General features: G+C 35.3%; 1 protein-coding gene across 2 annotated transcripts in view; it reads right to left on the bottom strand.

The window, feature by feature from the left end:
* Positions 1-2645: 2645 nt before the first annotated feature.
* The window catches only part of LOC114475961 (seizure protein 6-like), a 123869-nt gene continuing 108031 nt past the window's right edge, over positions 2646-18483 (bottom strand). Inside the window, exons 10-18 of one of the 2 annotated variants that reach the window (XM_028467187.1) lie at positions 12485-12681; positions 10295-10489; positions 8892-9083; positions 6311-6505; positions 5498-5536; positions 5304-5412; positions 5122-5218; positions 4665-4739; positions 2646-3607 (exon numbers count right to left, since the gene is read on the bottom strand). In XM_028467187.1, coding sequence (XP_028322988.1) covers positions 4713-4739; positions 5122-5218; positions 5304-5412; positions 5498-5536; positions 6311-6505; positions 8892-9083; positions 10295-10489; positions 12485-12681 — 1051 coding nt within the window. In that variant the 3' untranslated portion in view covers positions 2646-3607; positions 4665-4712. The other variant, XM_028467186.1, reaches the window with a different exon arrangement.

Below are 18483 nucleotides of genomic sequence, written 5' to 3'. Positions count from 1 at the left end.
TCTATATTAGAGCTATATTACCATCTACTGGCTTCATGGAGAAATACATCTTCTCAATGAAATCCATAAATAAATAGTGAAAAGCTTTGCAGGAAACATGAGTATCTGCCACCAAAATGACCCACTGACGCACACATCCCCATAAACACAGAAAATGAACATTTGTTTTATCAGTTTGGCATTTTGGCTACAGAAATGCTAATTATTCTATTGAATAGATTTAAACACTAATTTGAATCCATCCTATTTGCTATTAACCTGCATGTAAATTGCAATTGCAGTCAGGGTGAATATATCAAAAGTATACACAATGAACATTTATTTTTACTTTTGAATATTCAACATTGAAATATTAACTATAATTTGATTATTGACTAAAAAGATGTTAGATTACAGATCAGATGTTTTGAAAAGGAGGTTAATGTCGCTTGATTTCTGTCAGTATTATATTGCATTGATTGTTTATTCACATAATAGTTTTCAGCTTGTAAGTAAATCAAGACTTTGTTAACGTTTTAGTTAGGAAATCTAGAAAAAAAATAAAGGATTAGATAAGTTTATATTTTTTTCCTACTCCTTTTTGTTCATGTAAACTGAGATGCATAAGAATTGGAAGATGCATGAAACTGTTTTGTTGTTAATTTATTTTATTTTATTTTAAACTGTTTTTAAATTGCCATTTACATGATCGAAATGAATAGATTAATAAATCAAATCAAATCACATCAAATGGCAACTATAGTGGCAAACCTGAACAGGATCAAGCGGGTCAGACAATGAATGAATTAATTAAATTTCCTACAATACTAAGTGCCAATGTGATTGTTTTTTTGTTGTTGTTATATTTAGAAACTACTGTAATTTATAGCAACAATCTATAAGTAATAATCCATCTGACAAATGTTTGTTTTCTCAAGATTTTTATTTTGAAAATTGTTTAATCAACTTCTAATTTAGATTTTGTGAATTTAATAAAGTGTAATCATTTATTTTTTTGCCTACATTAATCATGTCTAATCCTGCTGCTAACAGGGAGAAGATCTTAAAACTGCTTATTTCTGTACAAATGTTAATAATCTGTTCGCAATTATTAGTTTGCAAATTTGACTTAATCTGGCCAGATGTGATGGTTTTGGAGTCTGAATCTATCAAACTCCTTCCACAAACATGGAACAAAACTGTTGTTTTTGTTTTTTGTTAGTTACACATATAACAGCTAGACGCTTTAGTCAAGTAAATTCTTAAGTTTTGTGTAAATCAAGATGACAAAATAAATAATGGTCTTCTGGGAAGTGTTAGCCCAGTTCATTTTCTAGATAAAAAGCCTAATATGCATCTGTATTTCATATCATGTTCATTGTTTTGATCATTTTCAGTGCAGCCGTACCTAAATCGAAAACTTTTCAGTAGATCATGTATTAACTTATACTGTACATTGCCTTTTAGTAAAATAAAAACCCCACAACAAGCGTGAGAGAAAGGTAGCATCCTACATTATCATATACATTAATAAATCTCAATAAAAACAAATGAAAAATGAAAATTGCACCCGTCAGCTGATCTTGACTTCGCCTCCATGTCGCCCTCTGGTGGATAACTACAGTAATGTGCATCTGTTTAATGTCCCTCAAGTAATATTTAATGTAATAGAAATATATCATTGAGGACACCTCCATAACTTATAATAACTATACAAATTAAGCTTTTTTATAAAACGTTTTAAACCTTATCAATGTTAATCGTTGATTTCCACACTGCGGGATCAATAAAGATACTATACTCTAATGAGCATTAATTAGGCTTCATTAGTAATAAGCAAAGGTGGAAAAAGTACGAACCTTTAGGTACATATACTCTGTCAAAAACTACTCCAATACAAGTAAAAGCGGCTCAGTCAAATAATCGTTAAAGTGAAAGTACTGAAATCTCTCTCTATAAAAGCAAGGAAGTTCTGCGTGTGTGTGTGTTTGTGGAGTGAATTTCTCCCCGACGCGGTGTCTGTTCGACCTGAAACTTCATTAACAGCTTGCACATAGCCCGAGTGTGTGCATGCGTCATTTTGGACTTATTTGGTGATTTCAAAACGTTTATTTTCATGTTTGTTTGATTGTTCGCTGTTTAGACTGGATGGACAGGACCTGGAAGCCCACGTTCAAAAACTTAAAACACGGTCATGGATGCTCAGGTTGAGTATCTTCATCGTTCTCATGGTCAATCTCTGCCAAAGCAATTGTCTAAACCAGTGTGTCCTAACCATTTTTTGCCCCATTTTCTTTTTGTTATAAGGCAAGTACCCTTAGTTCATGTAAGATTTGGACATCTAAAATAATGTAATGGAGTAAAAAAAAAAAAGTACAATATTCGTCTTTCAAATGTAGTGGAGTGAAATTGAGATGTAAGTAAGTCCATCACTGGTAAAAAGTGAAAGTAAAAAGCAAAATCTGGGAAAATTCTCTGTAGAGCTGTTTATTTTTGTAATAGAAGATTATGTATATATATATATATATTTATATTTGAAGTTTATTTGGTTTTCCCATGAGTGCTCATAGCTGCTGTGATGCTGAAAGAAAAATGTGTTAGAGTATAAAGAATATGCACAAAGGAGAAAAAAGTCTTGAACACAAGCAGCTGCACCGAAACACAACTGTGAATCATCTCCCAGATGGTATGTGATGTTTTATTTCGCATATTGCAGGATCAGTCTGGCATTTTCATCAAACAACCTGACTTTGTTTATACCTTAAATCAAAGTGTTACTTTCACTGAATTTCAATGGGCGTTCCCAAAATGGGATCATGTCGAGGTGCAACCACAAATGTAGATTATATACACAAAAGGAATCTTAGTCACTACTTATTGTTCAAAGCAGACTTTACAATGTGACATTGAAAACAGTGCTAATGTAAAGCCAACGAGTGGCATATGAAAACATACAGTGTATCTGAGAGGTCCTCTGAGGCTGTTTGCAGATGACGTCACACACCAAAACATCTGCCATTATTTGATTATTGAAAGTGCTCGATGGGAAATACTGAACGTACGCTAACATGAAGTGCTATGCTGGTCCAATAAATACAAAATGATTCATGAAGGTTTGACAAACATTACCACACACGGAGTTCCAGGTTATAGTCAGTTGTGAGGCACTCATATTTGGGCGGGCAGTTTATTTACAATTAGCAGACAAAGTTTAAAACATCATAACACAAAGTGAATAACAAAAAAAAAAAAAAAAAAAAGAAAGGATGCAAAAGAATCTTGTATCCAACAAGTCCCACAATCACAATGTTTGTTTTAACCTCATAACCGTGCTTGCTATTAGCTCAGGGCATCAAAAAGGACTGAAAAACATACAATCACCAACGGTTGTCAACGCTTTACTTTATAAAAATATTACCATGGTGTTTCACAAATTCACAGATTTTACTGTAAGGGGAGAGAGGAAAGAACATAAACATATTTACAGTGATATAGGAAGAAAAGTGTTGGAGGAGAAAAAAAAGGGTCAGCAGTGCAGAGAGGGTCCCAAAAAGGCAAAGCTTGAGCAAATCCTGCTTTAAGGTCTTTAAATTCACACTTTTCATTTTTTTTTTCTTTTTCATTTTTCCTGTGAAGACCAAAAAAAGAAAAAAATCAATGAACAAAGCATTGTTAAAGCAACAAAATTATGAAGGAGAAAAAGAATGGGAAAATATGGAACACATTTGGATATTATTAAATTAATATTCAGTCCAGAAGCATTTTACTACACACAAACTAAGGATGTTTACAAAAAAACAACAAAAGACATGCAATATCATTCAATGTTTGTTTTTCTTAAGGCCTTACCCGTGCTCAAAATTAACTTTTTAAGAAATTGTTTTAAGTTTTGAGTGTTTATTTCCCCAAACAAAACTTTTTTTTTTTTTTAAACTGCATTTCAGCAGTTTTGATGTTATACTTTAATTTGAAAATAATCCTTCAACAAAATACGTAGTGACTAAAACTAAATAACGGCGTGTTATTTTTTTTTTTTTTTTGTGATAATGTATACGTGACCTGTTATTTTAGAGCAGTGGTTCCCAAACTGGGGGGCGTGGCCTTACTGAACCTTGAGCATGAGATTTGAGGAAGACATTTTTATTTTTAAGAAAAGGTCACTTTTTAAAATCCATTTTTAACGTCACTTTAACTAGCAAATATTCTATTTTGAGTTCAAGAATCTCTTTTTTGAGAGAACAAGGTTAAGGGACTTGCTCAGTGGATTTAAACCAATGACCCTGCTTCCTTAAGCTTTAGGCCACCATTGCCCATACATTTCCCTTCATAAAGTAAATAAAGTGTTAATGTAATTGCAGCTTAATCCAAAAAAAATCACTTATGTCACTGACTTCCTATATACCTATTATTACCTCAGCTATTTGTCTATGTTGTTTGGCTTTTTTACTGTTACGCAATGATTTCTGAACACATGTACACACAAAGTGAGTCAAACGATGATGCAAAGGACAAATGAAAAACATGCTCACACAATACTTTTTTAATCAGATATGATTGGCTCTGCTCAAATCCGTGCATGATTTGATTTTGCGCCTTTAAAGGAAGTGTGTGATAAGACGTAAAAATGACAAATAGCATTCAAATGAATGAATGGATAAACAGAGGGAGTGGATGTCAGATCTCACCTCAGTGCCGTTCTGCATCTTTAGTCAAAGTGGAAACACTGGCAGGGATTAGTATCTAGAGCGAGTTTGCCAGTGCTGGAGGAGCAGAGAAACAAGGGAGGAGTTTAAAAAAAACACAGGACACACTGGGTGTTTTCAAACAAAGTGCTGCAATATTTCACATGTCATATTCCATTTAATACAGCAGAAAAGCATTCTATAACATGGATGACGGTGGAATAAAGATTACACAATGGACATAATGTCATGATTACATATCATTTTTAAAGACAAATGGATAGTGGAGATCATGTAAATAAGTCAAAATGGGAAGGTCTGCTGTCAATGTGATGAACATTAAGATGAAGGTCGCCCTCTGCTGGTGGGGAGGAGATGATGACAGGATGGAGATGGATCAGGACAGCACACTGGTGTTGTGAGAATCCACGTCTTGCATGCTCAGCACATCTGTACTCACTCCACTTTCATATATGGGATTATCAAAAGCTGATTCTTCTGTCATGTTGTCATACGGTGGGGAGGACGTTGGCATTCTGATGGACTTCCCTTGGAGTCTGAGTGAAGGCATAGACAATCAATACATGGTTCGATAAAAAAAAAAAAAAACAACTAAACTGTAAAAACCAGTTTAGAACTTACTTTGCAAAATAGATGTAAATACTAAGGAAAGCCACCAAGATAACAGCAGTAGGGACAAAAATTGCAAGTGCAATATTGGTTCCTTCCATGTCGTAATTCATGTTAACCTCTGAGGGGAAAGCACATGTCATTAGTAAAATAAAGCATTTTATTTAATATAAGTACAAATAAACAGCTTTAAAAAAGTGACTTACCATCAATCTTTCTTTCATTTACAAACTGCTTTGAAGAGCCTACAAAAATATAATCATACACAAAAGTCAACAAGATATTTTGCACAGAAGTGTTCTTAAAAAAAAGATTAAAAAAATACTTTTTCTGAATTATTTATTCATTTGGTTTGTTTTTTGGACTATTTTTTTTTTCTGTTTTTCGGACTAATTTCTTTTGTGTTTTTCTGAGTTATATGCTCTTGTTTTTATGAGACATTTTTTTCTGTTTTTCGTGCTAATTTATTTTCTGAATTATCGAGATACTTGGAAATCCCGCAAGAACATCAATCCTATGACAACTCCTCGCTGCACATTTCAAATCTCTACCGGTTGTTCCTTCTGAACAACCATGAAATCCCATCAGGTGGCCACGTAGAGTCGATAGACTAATTGTAATGCCATCAAAATGGGTCAAAGATAGAACTATCTTTTGTCTTAAACCAAGTTGAAAATACATTTTTATCAAATGAAACAAGCCTGCCATGTTTGCTTAATAAAGAAATAAATGCATCTGTTGTTTCAAATGAACCTCTAAGCTCAGAAAAATAATTTTCCGAAATACTGGTGAAAAAAATTTGGCCGAAAAACAACCAAAAAAATACTCTCAAAAACAGGGGGGAAATTAGCACAATGAACAGTAAAAAAATAGCATTGAAAAACAAAACAAATAATTATTCAGGAAAACTGGATATTTTATTTTCTTCAAGTGAATGCAATACGCTTATGCACGTCAATTCCAGGTGACCCGAAATGTGTGAAAAATTCACTTTGCCACACAGTGGGAGAGTGATTTACTTCTGCAGGCAGGAGGGGTGCTGTTCCACTGTGATGGGTGTCCAGGGACGCAGTAGATGGTGGCTCCGCCCTGTAGCTCGTAGCCGGCATGGCAGGAGAAGGTGATGGTCTCTCCAGCCTGGTAGAAGGCCTTCTCTGAGCTCTGCACACTGGTGGAAGCAGCACCAGGATTTCTGCAGGGCTCGTACCTTTCAGCTAGAGGGAAAAAAATATGTAGAGGCAGAGGTGTAAAGAGTACTGATATATCCTACTCAAGTACTGTTACTTGATTGAAATTGTACTCAAGTACGAGTAACTCATATATCTTAGTACAGTCAATATCTTCCACAACTGGAACTTAAATTATTTTCCACAAAGGCATCTGTATAGAATAAAAGGTTTGTGAAAATGTACAATTTTTTAAAAAATATAATAACACCAATAAGTTTAATTAAAAATGAAAAAAATATTAGGCTCTAAGTACAGCTAAATGCATTAACTCTATAACTAAAAAAACAGTAAGACATCAACATCCCTGGCCAGATTGGTTCTCATGATAACTCACAACCTTTTCCTAAATGTCCTAAATCTAAGAACAGTTTCTAAGAAAAGCTGTCCCTTTTGAAGACACCTCGAACATAGTAAAGAAAAACAGAACAAGGGCAATAAGAAAAAATAATTGCGCACTTCTTATTTTCAAACTCCATTAAGGTCTTAATATCCTGAAGCCACACGCCGAATTTGGTCATCTTATCTTAAACGGTGTCTGAGAAAAGCTGTCAGAGTAAAAAAAAAAATGGAACAAGGGCAATAACTTCCGGAAAAAATAATTTGCACGCTTCTCATTTTCAAACTCCATCAAGGTATTAATACCCTGAAGCCACACATCGAATTTGGTTATCCTGTCTTAAATGGTTTCTAGGAAAAGCTGTGCCCTTTAACTCGGACGGACGAATGGACGGACGGAGCTCAAACCTGTATCCCCATTCCACTTTGTGGCGGGGGATAATAACTGGCATTCAATGCTCTTTTGGTGCCATGCATTACGTTTAATCTGGTTAGTTGGCTATGATGTGATGCATTTGATTGTTGTCTGGTCATTTCATTTTTTTTTGTAGTTTTACAATGTCCGTTGATAATGTTAAAACAAAAAATTATAATTGATTCAGTAACGGTTGGGTGTAGAAATGTAACAAATTACTTCTTTCAAAATGTACTTAAGTACAAGTAATCACTGGGTAACAATTTACTTGAAGTTTTATATATAAGGCTGACATTACGCTGTCATTAGCATGAGTATGGTGCCATGAAGGATGCCATTAAAGTTGCAATAGGTAACTCTTATAAAAGTGACTTTTTGTCATATTTGCTAAAACGGTCACTATGTAAAGACGGCATTACATGTAACTAGTATTCTGTAAAAAAACCCAAAAAAAACAGGCTCATTAAGTCTCGCCTACTGCTCCTACTGCAAAGTGCCAGAATATACCGCAACTGAGCAAGAAGAAACCAATCAGAGCCAGGATTGTGTTTGATGGACTGTAACAGCTGTCGATTACAGCTTCCGCCCCATTCCTCTTCAGCTACCGTTAGCACAACAGCTTCACACCGAATGCAACCGTAGCGACTGCAGTCAATCATAACGGAGTTACTAAAGGATGACTTCACTCAGAATGTAGACTTATTCAGAGAGTTAACCACTTTAATTTTGCCCTGGTATGTTGAGGAAGTGTAGTACAGCCCTCGGCTGGAAGCCGTGTCACTGTAGTGGGAGGGAGGAGCTTCTGCCTCGGCTGTACAGACAGCGAAGGACAGGAAAATTGTCGTTTGAAATTTTTCAACTTTGAGCGACTAGGTCAAGCGTGACCTCGTCACTCAAATCACACAAGTCACGTCGCTTGAGGGGAGAAACCTTGAGGTTGTGTCATTTACATTGAATTGAATGTAATCTAGTCACTTCGTTCGGCGTGAACGCATCTATCGGTTTTGTTCTGTAGGTTACTGGCCATTTCGCAATATTCACACCAGCCTCCTCTGGGGGGAGGGACTTTGGAGGCAGGGCAGGAGAGCAACTGAGAGGGAGGGGGAGGGATCTGAAAATTGTATTTGTTCAAATTTAATGCTAAGTCCTCTCTCTCCTCCAAGTTACCTACTGCACCTTTAAGTGTCGTTCACTAAATTATGACAACTTTGGAGCTATGTTGGCATTTTTGAGGTTAGGTGGTGGGATCTAGTGGGTTTAAGTAGGATTAGGGGTTAGGGTAACAAAGAGTTAGGGAAACAAACAACACTTAATGACAGCCTTGATGACACCTTATTAATGCTAATAACAGGCGTCATGTCATGTCAGCTTAATGCCAGCCTCATGTATAATACTTCAAGTAAAGTATTACCAATTATTGATTTAGAAACATACTCAAAAAAAAGTACAAGTACCCATAAAAGCAACTCAATTACAGTACCGTGAGTACTTGTAATCCATTACTTTTACCCCTGGGTGGGGGCAGATTGTCACTGCACATTTGGGCAGAAACATGTCCCTATGATCCGTACAACTGAGATATGTTTTCTTTCATACATTGTGTGAGTATTTCTGACTTACGGACACACTTGGGTAACCTCTCGCTCCACTTGGGAGCGGCTGAATCACGGTTGTAACAGGTGAGGAGGCTGGAGCCTGACAGGACATAGCCTTTATTACAGATAAACTGCACCGTGGATCCAACAGTGAAGCGCTTTCCTCCAATCACTTTACGACTGTGCTCCACGTTTCCAGGGTCTCGACAGCTTAAGACTGACACAACCAACACAAAAGATAAAGAAAAGACAGTTCCATTATGTCATTATCAAATTACTATTGTTGAAAGCAACTTTTATCACAGTGGGGGCCACGAAAATGTGATCCGTGGACCACATTATCAACAGTCATATCAGTATTCAGAATAATGACTTTTCCGAGCAATAATACAAGACACAACGAAGGTTTTTCTTTTTTCCCCCGTTTATATATACTGTATATATTTTTTTTTTTTATAATTTTGTGTGTTTTTGTTTGTCATTTTGTTTGTACGTTCAGAGTCATTTTAATACATTTGTCTAATCCTTTTTTTTCTTTTTTTTTTTAACATTCTGTATTTTTATTGATTTTGCACAGAATATTTACATTAGGAGCAGTACAATGTTCCAAAATTACAAACATTTGTATGCATAGTACTGTTGTATGTATTAATATTGAAAAACTGGAGGTTAACAATTATGGCAAACAAATAAAACACTTAAAATGTTACCAATGTGTAAGTGATTGCTCCTGATTGTAATCTCCCTTTTTTATATATAGAAACAATAAAGGGTATAATTAGAAATGTAGTCTTATATATAACGAGAACAACAACAAAAAAATAAATAAAATAAAATAAAAAAAATAAATAAATAAATAAAATAAAATAAAAAATAAATAAATAAAAAGATATAAAATGAAATAAAATGAAATAAAATAATATAAAATAAAATAAAATAAAATAAAATAAAATAAAATAAAACAAACCGATTGAACAAGTGAAAACAGTTATGACAGATATAATCTTGATGCAATTTTTCCCTCTCAATGTTGTGTTTTTTTTCTGTTGTTTTGTGTGTTTTAGAAGTAGGTTTGTGCATTTTTGTTGTTTTTATTGTCAGTTCGTGTTTTTGGAGTCATTAATGAGTATTTGTGTCATTTTGTGTATTTTTCAAGTAGTCTTGAAGTAGTCTTGTTTATTCTTCGAGCAAATTGGTCTATTTTTGCTTTTTTCTGTCATTTTGTGTGTTTTTGGAGCGATTTTGTACGTTATTCATTATTTTTTGTATTCTTCCCCAAGTCTGCTTTAAACGATAACATAACTATCGTTACTTAAGTGATTTGTCTAATACTCAGCAGCACGTTTTTCAGACTTGTCTGTTTTACTGATAATTTCCCTTCTTGGAAAGTGATGCATGGCACGTTACACCGTGTGCACTCCATCTTACCTTCTTGACATTTCGGCACATCTCCACTCCATGAGAGATCCCACTGGCACATGAGGATCTCGGAGCCGACCAGTTCATACCCCGGGTAGCACTGGTAGGTGACGACAGTCCCGTGGATCAGATCAGGGTGAGATGTGCTCTTCCACCCATTGACGATCTCTGGCAACTCTGGACATGTGTCATTCCGTGGCACCTCTTTGGGTGTCACAATGATAGTTGCAGCATCGCGTTAATGGAAGAGAAGAGAGGGAAAGCAGGAAAAGAAAATGAAACACAAATGAAAGCAGAAAAAAGTCATTTTATGAAATACAGAGTTGATTCATATATATATATATATATATATATATATATATATAATTACACATCACTCTGAATCCTGTGGAGAATATTAGCCCACGAATGACGCAATATATGTTACACCTGTTGAAAAAAATGAATGCATCGACATTTAAAAAAGAAATACTTCTTTTTAACAACATAATTATAGGCCTGAGGAGTTTTCTGCGAGGAAGAACACAGCATGTGATTTGGCAGCAATCAGTTCGTGCTTCATCCTGTAGCCCACGTGTCCAACAGCACAAAGCATTGAACAAAAGCAGCTGGTGTTCAGAGTACCCTGTTATTGTGAGTCTATCTTTGGGGATTTTTAATTGTGTGAGCTCGGAAGGAGCCAGAAAAGAGCGACAGGCACAGGCAGAAAAAACTAAATGCCAAACAATACCTTTTCTTCGTCCTAGGTTGTAAATAAGAGTATTATGATTAAATATTTTATATAGAAATTATTCAAATTTTTTCTCTGACTAATTTTTTTTTTTAAAATCATAATTACTGTATAATACTAATTTATAATACATGAACATCTACATTTAACCAGAACATTTAATGAAGATACAGTAAATCATGATAAAATCCAAGCATTCAAAAGGGTATTGGTATTTTGTAATGGCTGTGAAATCACCAGAAGTAATAATAATAAATAACCAAATAGAAACAAACAATAATGTAAAATCACAAAGAATAAAACTGTTAGAAAAGAAAAAAATGTAAAGAAATCAGAAATAATATCAGCTTGATAAATATTATAAGATATGTAGCTGTTAGCAGCATTCATGTACTGTACATGTTTATTTGTGTTCCAAACTCTAAATATTTAAAGCTCCCTAACATTTGTTCAACTGTAGCTGTTGTTTATCCAAAGGTTGTTCTCATCCACTACTGATGTGAGTGCCCCCAAACATGCCAAAGTGACTTTCCAAACACATTTTTTTTTTAACAAACTGGAAGTTGTGCCAAAATCATGGAAAATCATGCCGGACATCACATTTTGGCCATATTCAGGTGTGAATATGGCCAAAATGTGATGTCCTGCGGAGTGATGTTATACCACAGAGAACATCATAAACAAACCAGAACAAAAATGGTGTCAAGTGAATCACTGATTTTCTCGGGATAAGCTTGCATTGGGCTGAACCTTAGAGATGTGGATCTAAACTATCAGTTCTAGGTGTAAGCACTTATCCTCTCCCTCTGTTCACGGCCACCATCATTATACTTAGGCTAAGTGTTGCATCCTTCACTTTTTTACTGGTTCAATAGAGTACACGTGACAACACAATAAGGACAATAGTAGCATCAAATTATACTTTCAGTACAACCAAAACAGCTGTCTGTCAACCACTTCTTCCATTGTCCCACCCCAACTCCCGCTCCCCCGTTCCCTTCCCCCTCACCAAGCTGTAACACTAATATCTTCCCTCTAATAAAGTTTTTCTTACCCTTCCTTGGGGAGGGCTGGTGATGGTCACAATTAAGTACTGTATTTGTAAAAAATAAATGAAATAGAACACCTCTTAAATATCAGAAATGTCGAATCTGTCATGAAACTTGTCTTCTTCGGCACCGTCTTTGCATTCTTCTACAGGATTCCCAATCCCACAAAACAATGGCCAAATCTTTTCTAAAGTTCAAGTCACATGACCATTTTTTAACAAACATAATGTTTGTGACGGAGTCAAAAACAATTTTGCGAGCGGCAATTTCAACCTTCAACGTTTGTGAGTAAATGACAGAGTTTTCTTTGAGACTACATGTCTATGGGTGTTACAAGAAGCAATAGGGATTGTCACAGGCAGTTTTAAATAGCTTGCTAACCAGAAATGTATCTAAATGTACGTGTTGTGTCCATCTTACCAAAAAAGTGAACCACAAAGCCATTGTTGTAGCCGTAAATGTTGGTGGCAGGATCCGACTGGAACTGGATGGTCACATCTGCCATGGAGGTGTAGAGCTTGAAGTGAGGACGACTGCCACTGTACTGGCCCAGGATGTTGGCAGTCAGGTCGTCACCATCGTAGAAAGTCAGCAGGTCATTCTTACCCAAATGGAGCCTGGAAATGAGAAGAAAAAAGTTTCACCTCAGTGATAGAACTGTGTACGTGCCATGTTTGGTGTCTTTCACAGCTGATGAAAGCAAAAGCAATGTCAGCGGAACTTGGGAAATTTCAATTCTGTTTATATTGGATGGATTCAATGGGAAGTAAACACTAAATAATTCATGATCCATGTCTTTCACATTGCACTCATGAATATGTAGCAAAGCGCACATGAGCACAATATAACACAAGAATACTCCAGACAAATAAGATGCTCTAATTACCATTTACCAGCACTAAACAAAAGGATGTAACACATCAGACATAAGATAACAGAAATTAAACAAACATGCAATATGTTTGGATGGAAACACTGTGTATATATAGTTAAACCTTTAAATGCAGCCAAGACATTTTAATACTTCGATACAATTGAATATTTGGAACAGGATGTCCACTGTCACTTATTGTCTTAAGAATGCATTAACCTTTACATTTTGCAAATACTGAATTCCTGTTTGCTTTGCTGATAGGGCACAAGTAAAGCTTGACATTTATTCATACACAGAGGGCAGAAGGAGGTTAGAAAATAAATAAATGATAAACCAAAGATGCTGTTGCTCCCTGTAGGTATAATAGCTCTTGCTCTTTATATTCAAAACAGCAAAATCAGGTTAAATGTATGATGAGCAAATATTTGCCTGGTGCTGATTGCAATTGAGAGCCAACTTTATTAATAATAACAATGTAATTTAATCAAGTTTAATCATGTGCATTACTAAGACAGTAACTTGGCACCTGTTTTAAAGGAAACAATGTGATAAAAATGAACAAGAATTCAGATCAACATTGTATTGCTGTTTTAAAAATAGGACGTTGTGGGTTTTAGCATCGTTTTTTCCTGCCTTTGGTGCAAACATGTCTCCATAGATTAAAGATTTGCATTTGAACACATTAATGATGCCGAAGTAATCTTTGCCTTTTGTCTACATGACAAGCCCCCGTATTTCTCATTTTATTCCTTTGGCACACAATGAAAGAAATAATGACTGGAAAAGAATACGATTTAACCTGAAACATCTTATTAACAGGTCACATTAAAGAACAGCTTTTACACATAGGGACGTTCTCAGTGCAAGATATGAAATAAATTCAACAAAATTTAAGCTACAGAGCAGATTTCTCATCTAAAAAGAACCAATACATGGCAAATGTTTTTCGTGTCCAAAATGAAATGATTTTCAGACTTCTATCATGCTTTGTAAGTGGTATTTGATCAGCTTAATAATGAGATTTTCTTTAAATTCTGATGTTTCAAGGACACTCATTTTATTCTGTACTGGGTGCGTCTGACCTTGAAAGCTTTACAAAAACTTGCCTCGATGGTCAGAGTAAATTAGGTCAGATAATTAAACCCACTCCATGATGTGCTGGTCAGTCACAGAAGCACCTTCAGCACCAGGCTGATCCAATCACGGTGCTCCACAGAACGCCACAGGAAATCATTCCTGCCTGTGGCGATCAAACTGTATAATTCATCACTGTAACCTCAGCTTGATTGCTGTACATATCTGTATCATATTTGCATATTTGCATTACTTTTTTGTAAATATCTGTATCATATTTGCTCATTTTGTATTATTTTTTTGTAAATATCTATCATATTTGTAAATAATTTGTATATTATTATTATTATTATTAATCTTGCTTATTTTTTACTACTGTAATGTGTGTGTATCTGATCCTTATTTAACAGTCTTTTACTTAATTATACACTTATTTAATGTTTATTCTTTTTTTTATATTTGTGATTTTTCTTAAGTGGCTGTAACGTAAGCAATTTCCCCCTGGGATTAATACAGGATTCTAAAACTAAACAGCTGTTTATGATACGAGAAATGTAAATAAATAGCTTTAAGTTACTTTGGATGTGTTGATTTTGACCTATTCCACTAAATCATGTATTCACTTCATAGCGCCAACACTGCTCATCTCAAATGAGTTGTTGGGTCAATTCCAATAAACAATGAAAACAATATAAACATTTTTGAAGCTTGAATCGACTCTAAAATTAGGAGCAGCACTGATTCCAAACCCATGGAGCCAAACGGCCAGAACAAGCTGTGGATAACAGCTTTTTCCACTTCACTGCCTTTTCACTCATTCTGCATGTATACCAGCGGGACAACCACAGGCACCAGAGCTGAAGAGGTCGACTCCAAACATTTCCCAGTTTGGATACATTTGTATTTTTTTTTGTTTAAAGTGCATGAATGTCTGGACATTTTTAGCATATTAAAACTGCATGTCCACATTTGATAGGAAGATCATTGTTAGCACTGGTGCAGGGATTTATTGGCGCCTCTTTTTTGGATAAAGAGATTAGTTCTAGCTGCATGGATTAGAGCAATGGACCAGTAGGGAGACAATTTACTCCTCCCTAACTTAACGCATCCCTAACTCTGAGCAATATGACAGCAATGACAATTAAATACCTTTAGATCAGCCTTTAGGATGATATCGATGAAATAAAGCTTTTTATATATATATATATATATATATATATATATATGTATAATGAAGTTTTACTATCATTTAAGGTTAAATAAGATGCACCCGGCATTTATGACATGAAATGAGAGGAATCTTTTTCCTCTGGACCTCAGGTTGACAACCCTTTACAGAACATCTAATCTTCTATCAAAATAGATGTGAAGTGTTTACCTATGACGTTCCCCGGAACACCACAGCCAATTTGTGTGTGTTTTTCTCCACTGCCCCTCTATCTTCACATCTCACACTTAATTTCTATTCAAGCTCTCCTCATGTCATCAAGGCAATCCACCATATCGCTGCTCTGGATTTCACCTTATCTTCTCCCCAAGGTTTTCCTGCATCCGTAGTGGCCGGGAAGGAGGAATACAAATGTTTCAGTTGACAATTAAAGCATGAGATTACCTCTAATTTCAGGCATTTATTTTTATTTTAACTGCATGCATTTGGCACAATCTATGCTGGTTCTAACTTTTGTGCATTTTGTTTTTTAGTTTTTGCTCTTGTCTTTTAACCCCGGCACCATTTTTCAATACGAAGTGACTATTCATAGGGAAACGTATCCATAGACCCTGGAACTATTGACACGGAAACTTATGTTTTCCGGATCTTCCGCTGCCGTGGGTTGGAATCCCACTTTTGTCATAAATATTTTTTCATTTTAACATATTTACCACAGCAAATTCCACCTTTAAAAATACATATACAAAATATATTAACAATGTAGGGTATATCCTGGTTAAAATAAAAGGGTTAGCGGGGTAGATAAAAATAAATATGAGCTAAAATAAAACTGACGGTTCTTTAAGTCACTTGGTGCACCTATCGCGTCACCTAAAACGGCCAATAAGGGGCGCTCCGTACGGATAGAGGGGGAGTCAATTGATAGGTTTCCGTACAAATAGCCACTGCATTTTATATAATACCATATTTTTTTTCTTTTGAGTACTCAAGTTGCTGAGTAAATGCTAATTTTTGTTGTTGTAAGATGATCAATGAACAATTAGAAATTACAAAAAATGAAATGACCAGACAACAGTCAAATCATGCATCACATCATAGCCGACCAACCAGATTAAACGTAATGCACCGCGCCAAAACAGCATTAAATGGAGATTATTTTAACAGTTTTAGAGTTCATAAAGTTAGCTATACTTAGAGCCTGTTCATTTTAAAAAAAATTTTTATTGAATTTATTCGTGTTTTTTTTTTTTTTTTTTTATTTAAAAAAGAATTGTACATTTTGACAAAACTTATTTTATACAGATGCCTTTGTGGAAAATAAATTAAGTTCCGATTTTGCAAGATTTGGTGTCTTCCTTTTTAAGTTTATACATGAGATGTTTACTTTATGCAAGGGAACCGTGGCACAATTTATAAACATGGGGGGTGAAAATAACCAGTACCTTTTACTTTCAGTACTATTTAGGTGAGCTACTTTTTACTTGTACTTGAGTATTTTATGTAGGACTGACTTGTACTTGAGTCAAATTTCAATCAAGCAACAGTAGTTCTTCTTGAGTAGGATATATTAGTACTCTTTATACACCTCTGATTTCAACTACATGTATTACATGTAGTTGACATGTATCCGTGATGGTTTACACGTTGTGCATTTATGTGTGTTTGTTTTCAAATTTCTACTCTTGTCTTTGAACTTCGGCACCATTTTTATATAGTACTATATCTTTGTCCTTTGAGAAAAAAACAACATGGGTCCATGACTAATATAATATTACCTATTTTTGATGTTGATCATGTACGACTTTGGTCACCTATGTATAACATAATTTCACCTGAACTCCGCCTGCAGGCGACCTAGATTGTGAAGTTTTCCACTGAGCCTGTGCATTCCTTCAGCTGTCTCCTTCAAGTGTATTTAAGACCCCGGCGACATCAGAGAAGGATGCCAAATGCAGAGGGCCTTTGGTGCAGACCTAGAAAGCACTCACTGATGAGGCACAACAGGCCACTCGGTTGCTTTCGCCTGCAGCTACCTGGCAATTGCTCCCTCCAAATGTCATCCCACCTGGCTCTGTAATAGCTGCGCCTTGAACACACAAAAGGCACTCAAACCACATACTGTGTGCAAACTGTTGACTAATCCAACTAATATTTCCATTTTTCTTTTTCTTTGTCTCTGTGTGTGTGTGTGTGTGTGTGTGTGTGTGTGTGTGTGTGTGTGTGTGTGTGTGTGTGTGTGTGTGTGTGTGTGTGTGTGTGTGTGTGTGTGTGTGTGTGTGTGTGTGTGTGTGTGTGTGTGTGTGTCTTTCCGTTTTTAATTTCAAGCAACATAAACTTTTATCAAAATGCTTAATGACTTTGAGGGTAGTGACATTTCAAATGCTTACTGCTAAATGAGCCATGGACGCTCATAGTAAAAAATATGTTATAGGCTCTGCTATTAATGTGTATAACAGATGAAAAGGTATGCTAACTAAATAAAAGATGTCAATATATGTTCACTGTTTCACTGGTTTTGACCCGTTTGGCTTGATGGGTCACAAAGCTTGGGTTTTTACGTCGGAGTAAAAAGAAAACGTATGATTTCTTGAACTCGTCTGAATACTAATGGCCTCGGTTCACTTGTGCGGTTGAGGGAATGATACTTGTCTCCTACGTGCCTTCAGGCGCTTTGCCACCTTTATTGACCTGTCAAGTTTTCAAAAGGCAAGGCAAGGCAAATGTGTTTGTATAGCGCATTTTATACACAAGGCAATTCAATGAACTTTACATCATTAAAGGTGCAGCATTAAGGCCAAACTAATTACTCAGGGAATAAAAACTGCTCAGTATTAAGTATTCAAGTGCTTCTATCTCTCATAAGAACAGTGTTTCATTTTTTTGTTTTTATATATATATATATCATTAAAAAGGAATTGATTAAACTTAACATGACATATATCTAGAGTTTATAAGGAAATTTGAACTCGCTCACTGGGTTTCACATTTCAACAACAGTAATTTAAACTGATTGTTGTGTTCAGAGGATTAGGTGAATACTAAAGGAGGAATGATATATCGTGCAATAAGTTATTGCGATATTAAAACATTACAAGAAGATATATCGTCGAGGGTACGAGTGGTATCGCGAGAGAGTCAGATATCTAAAAGATTTACTACACAAAAAAGTTATTATGGTTTGTTTTTATTTTTTTTTATTCCTATTGAGTTAAAAAGGTAATACCCAGAGTAAGTATGTCCAGAGTTAAAGTAAAATAAAAGCATTGTTATGTACTATTTTAATATATTCTTTTTTTCTGC

This window comes from Gouania willdenowi, chromosome 14 (genome assembly GCF_900634775.1).
Source record: "Gouania willdenowi chromosome 14, fGouWil2.1, whole genome shotgun sequence".
NCBI classification, from domain to species: domain Eukaryota; kingdom Metazoa; phylum Chordata; class Actinopteri; order Blenniiformes; family Gobiesocidae; genus Gouania; species Gouania willdenowi.
This window is presented reverse-complemented; position numbering and strand designations above follow the sequence as displayed.